General features: G+C 58.3%; 1 protein-coding gene across 1 annotated transcript in view; it reads right to left on the bottom strand.

Moving 5' to 3' along the window:
• LOC104290619 overlaps positions 1-4,969 on the bottom strand; it is a 9,401-nt gene that overhangs the window by 1,066 nt on the left and 3,366 nt on the right. The window contains exons 2-6 of the mRNA XM_009889736.1: positions 3,858-4,100; positions 1,674-1,964; positions 1,226-1,323; positions 774-966; positions 53-158 (exon numbers count right to left, since the gene is read on the bottom strand). Coding sequence (XP_009888038.1) covers positions 53-158; positions 774-966; positions 1,226-1,323; positions 1,674-1,964; positions 3,858-4,100 — 931 coding nt within the window. The remainder of the gene's footprint in view (positions 1-52; positions 159-773; positions 967-1,225; positions 1,324-1,673; positions 1,965-3,857; positions 4,101-4,969) is intronic.

Raw genomic sequence — 4,969 nt, 5'->3', positions numbered from 1 at the left:
CCAGCCCAGCATGGCCTGAGGCAGAGCAGCAAACCCACATCTCCCTACTCACCTGGACAGCACAAACCACAGGATCCCTGCAGACAAGGACACCAGCACCACCACCACCACCACCACCACCGTGACCACCGTCCCTGGCCACGGGCCCAGAGGCTGTCCTGCAACTGACACACAGCCAGGAGTGGGTGCCAGTCTGGACCATGTGCCAGTGATGGCCCCAACCGTGGCATTGGGTGTGTGCATATGTATAGACACTTGTGCCCAGACTTTGCTGTCCTGGATGTTGCAGGTGCAGACAGCCAGGCCCAGGCTTCCCTTGCCCTCCCGTCCACTGGGCAGGGCAGAGGGAAGGAGGCTCTGGAGGACATGGAGTTGTCCCATCTCGCGTACACAACCAGAGGGTTGAAAAGCCACTCAATCAGACTGCACACCTCAAGAGGACACACAGACCCAGGCTCAGCAGACCTAGCACTGTCTGACCTTGAGCCCCCTGTGCACCTGAACGCAGGGATGGGTATCATCTTCTCTAGTGGAAGAGTAAAGGGGACAGCTTTGCTCTCACAGTATCAAAATGATGCAGCTGCTCTGAGGACTGGGCAATGCACCCCTCAAAGCAGGACTCACCCGGCCCCATGGCCCCCACTGCTGAATCAGGCTCTCAGGTTGCCCACGCTCCCTGCCTCTCTCTTGGTGGGGACAGGAAGCTGCCCCAGACTCAGCGCTAACTCCCAGGGAGGCCACCTCAGCCAGATCTGGGGCAAAACAACCATTACCTGAGACGTAGGTTTGAAATTCCAGGACTGACGCATCCCCAGCACCAGCCACTGTCAGGCCCTGCACTGTCACTGTGTATTTGCTTCCAGGTGTCTGACGAGGTGGCATGTACTGAGTGACAGACTGGTTCACCATCACCTGCTTGAATTCAAGGAAGCTGCCATTATGCGCTCTCCTGGTCGTGATGTTCAGCTAGAGGAGAGACAGGGAGCTGGTGGGAAGCAGCACCCACCTTGCGCTCCTGCACAGGGCAGCTCTGCAGAGAGGGGCTGCTACTGCTGGCTGGGGACAGGAGGGGACCTGACCCCACCAGAAACACCAGCAGTGTAGAGCTGGTGTGCCCTGGCCAAGGAGGGCTCACACCTCTCCCCAGGCTGCCGGCACAGAGCTCCAGGCAAGAGGCACCTGGCAAGGTGAGGGGGACCGTGGGGAGTCCGTGATCCCCTGGTACCTGGTATCCGATGATCTTCCCTTTGCAGGAGGGCAGTGGATTCCACGTGAGGGACCCCGTGTTAGGATCCAGCCACAGCTTCTCTGGTTTGTCTGGCACTGGAAGCATAGTAGGACGGGGTCATGTATGGCGTCAGTGAGGAGGGTCTGAGCCCGCAGCAGGGTGCAGGCAGCTCCTGGCCCAGGGGACAGACTGAAAAGGGACCCCTCAAGCAGGGTTTGTCCCCCCCAAAGGCTGCATGTGCCACAGCAGCAGCAATGGTGTGATGAGGAGGTGGAGAGTGAGGAGGGGACATGCTGTGCTCCAGGGCCCTGGGCACAACCCCTTCCCCAGTGCTCCACAGGATCTGAACAGCCCCGATCCCAGGACCATCATGGCAGGGATCTGATGATCAGGATTAGCTGTCAGGCAAAGGGCGCCTTTACATTTCATGTAGGCAGACACAAACCCGTTTCTTTTGTTGTGAAGAGCCGTGTGTAGAGGATCGTGCTGGGAGCCATGGAGATGGTGACACTGTAGACAGTGAAAGGTTGCAGAGGGGGACAGGTGAACGTTCCCTCCTGGCCATATAACATCTCCTCTCCCATCACCTCCTCAGCCTCACAGGGAGGGGAGGAAGGCACAGCCAGACGGCATGTGGCCCGCATCTGCTGGCAAATTTCAGGGAGCCTGCAGGTCCAGTTCAGTTTGATGCTGGTGCTGGAAATCTCCAAAGTACCGGGGACAACTTGGAAGTCCTCTGTGAAGAAAATATTGCAAAAGGAGCCCTCTCTTCCCTTCCCGTTCCCTTCCCCTCCCAACCTTGCAGCCAACCTCCATCGTCCCCACTCATCCCTCACGAGCCTGGCCACACACAGCCATCCTCTGCCTTCTCCCACACAACACTCAGGCACTGCCTGCACCTCCTCTGTTCCTGGACCATTCCCAGGCGTACTCTGCCTGCTGCAGTGACTCTGAGAGGGTAAGGGAAAGTACTTGATGCTTCTCTGCAGCTGCTGCCTTGGGGCTAGCAACTGGTCTGATGCTTGTCCCTTTCACACCAGCAATGACTTCGCCAACACACCCAGCAGCCAGACCAGGGCCCTGACCTCCTGCTCCTGGACTCTCATGGTCTTCTCCATGCAGATCCTTTTGGCTGGTCTGGGCAAGCTGCCTGGGACCCATGTGCAGCAGCAAGGACTTGTCCCCCTCGGCACTGTGCAGGCTGCCCCAGCTGCCAATAGTGGGGACACAAACTTGGGATTCAGCAGCAGCAGTTTTCTCTGGAGTTAATGTCCACGCCATGCCCTGACCTCTCCAAGCACAGCGCACCAACACTGTGAGACACAGGCGGCATTGCTCTCCCTCCCTGGGGAGAACAGACTGCGAGCACTGGGGGAGAGGCTGGTCCTATCACTCACCCACACAGGTCAAGTTTCCCTCCATAGGGTACCAGTGGCCTGTGTCATCCCTCACAATCCAGCCACTGCGAGGAAACAGGGAGTCTTGACCTGCATACAGCTTCACGCAGGCGATCTCCATAGCAGAAGACCAGTACCCTTCAGTGCATCTCATCTTCACCACTTCATTTGGGTTGTAGAACACCCGATCTGGCTCAAAGATAAACCTGGAGTCCCACTGGGGCTTCTGGCATTTCTCTGCACCAAAGAGATGGGAAGGCGTTAGCAGGGCTGTGGGTGGCCACACAGGGCATGCAGGGGATTGAGCAGGGGACCCCATCCCTGGCACAGCAGGGTGAGGGATGGAGCTCCAGAACACGGTACAGAGTAGCCCTCCTGCACTGCGTCCCTAGCACAGGGATGAGGGCAAGAAGGGCCTTGTGATGCTTTCCCCAAGCCTCCTCAGAAAGGCCAGGAAGAGCTAGAGCTCCAGGGGCTCGGGTCACCATGCAGTGCTCAAAGCTTGCACTGGGGCGGAGGGTTTAACATTTGGCCTGGGGCCTCACAGACCCTTTGGTCTTGCCTGGCAACATGTGACATCAAGGGCTGGCACAGCCTTCAAGGGCAGGACACCCTGAAGCTTGGGCCATACATGGAGCTGCCCCCATGGGCCCTGCTCAAGGATCCAGAGGAGAAGCACCCCCTTTCCCAGCCCACCCACGTCCTCACACTCCCGGTGCTCACAGATGCCTGCAGGGAACCAGCCCCCAGCCCTCTCGCTGAGACGCATCCTGAGGGCTCATGGGGCATGTGGTGAGTCGGGCAACACCAGAGGACGGCTCATGACTGATCTCAGCATGTCATACTGGGTTTCCAAAACCAGCACAAGCTGGCCCTGGCCTCCCTCACAGAAGACCACAACACCCTGAGGCCTCCTGAGAAGGCCATAAAGCCTGAGCCCAAAAGCTGGCTGCTGCGGTGATGGCACACAGCAGGGACCAGGAGGGGAGACAAGCACAGGGGGACAAGGCCAGGCCTTTGCCCTGCCTGCATGGGCTGAGAGGACACAGGGGACAGAGACCTATGACCACCCAGACCCTGTCACTGGGCTGCCTCGACACTGCCTTCAGCAGCACCTACCATTTCCCCAGGCAGGCAGAGAGCCCAACCCCCCTGTGTACACATGGCCTGCCTTCCCCTGCTCAGGAAGGGCAGAGCGGGGCAGCCAGGAGACCTCCTGATGCCTCCCTTACCAATGCACTCCACATTGGACCGGATGCGGATCCAACTACCTCTGCTGTCCCTTCCACGCCAAACTTCTCTGTATACAGGTTTCCCAAGGCTGATTGACTGGACTTCACTTGAACATTTGACCTGGGTGAAGGATGGCTGGAAACCCTCAGGGCAGCTCAGCACCACTTCTTCATTCTTCTTGTAACTCTCCTGGTCTGGTGCCATCTGGAGTCTTGCGTCCCACTGGGGCCTTTGGCATATTTCTGGCAGAGGTAAAAGTGGGTGTTAATTGGGGTGGGAGCTAACAAGGTAGGGCAGGGGTATGTGGTGGCATATGCACAATTGTTTGGTTTGTGGTAGAGCAGGGCAGCCAGAAGACCTCCTGATATCTCCCTTACCAATGCACTCCACACTAGACTGAATGTGGACCCAGTCACCTCTGCTGTCCCTTCCCAGCCATGGGTCTCTGTATAAAGGATTCCAGTTGTTGATGGGCTGGTCTTCCCCCAAACATTTTATGTCCGTGAAGGATGGCTGGAAATCATCAGGACAGCTCAGCATCACTTCTTCATTCTTCTTGTAATTCTCGTGGTCTGGTGCCAACTGGAGTCTTGGGTCCCACCTGGGCCTTTGGCACGTTTCTGCAGAGGTGAAAGTGGGTGTTACCACGGCTGGCAGCACGGAGTTTCCCACATCTCTCCCTGTCCACTGCCCTTCAGCACTGGGCTACCTGCACACGGACATCCCCACACTCAGCACAGCTCTGTCCCTACCCAGGGCAGCCCATGTCCCCATCACCTGATGGAGGGCATGCTCTTCCCCTAGGTGCATCTCCCACAGACTCCAGCCCCAATGCCAAGGGCTGACTCTGCCCCAGGCACTTGGGGCTCCCTTCAGTCCCCTCCACTCCAACGCCTGGGACTGCAGGAGATGTCTCCAGGGTCCCTCACCTGCACGGGCAGGCAGGGGCACAAGCAGACCTGTGGACTCCAGGGTAACACCTGGAGATTTAGCAAAGACTGTGGCACCTCCCTGGGCACCTCGGTGCTGGCACCAGAACCTTCCCCAGGGCCTGACACCCATGTTTGGACTGCTCAGGAACCACTGCAGGAGCTGCCGGCTTGCCCAGCTG

Source organism: Charadrius vociferus, unplaced genomic scaffold, assembly GCF_000708025.1.
Source record: "Charadrius vociferus isolate BGI_N301 unplaced genomic scaffold, ASM70802v2 scaffold37, whole genome shotgun sequence".
NCBI lineage: Eukaryota > Metazoa > Chordata > Aves > Charadriiformes > Charadriidae > Charadrius > Charadrius vociferus.
This window is presented reverse-complemented; position numbering and strand designations above follow the sequence as displayed.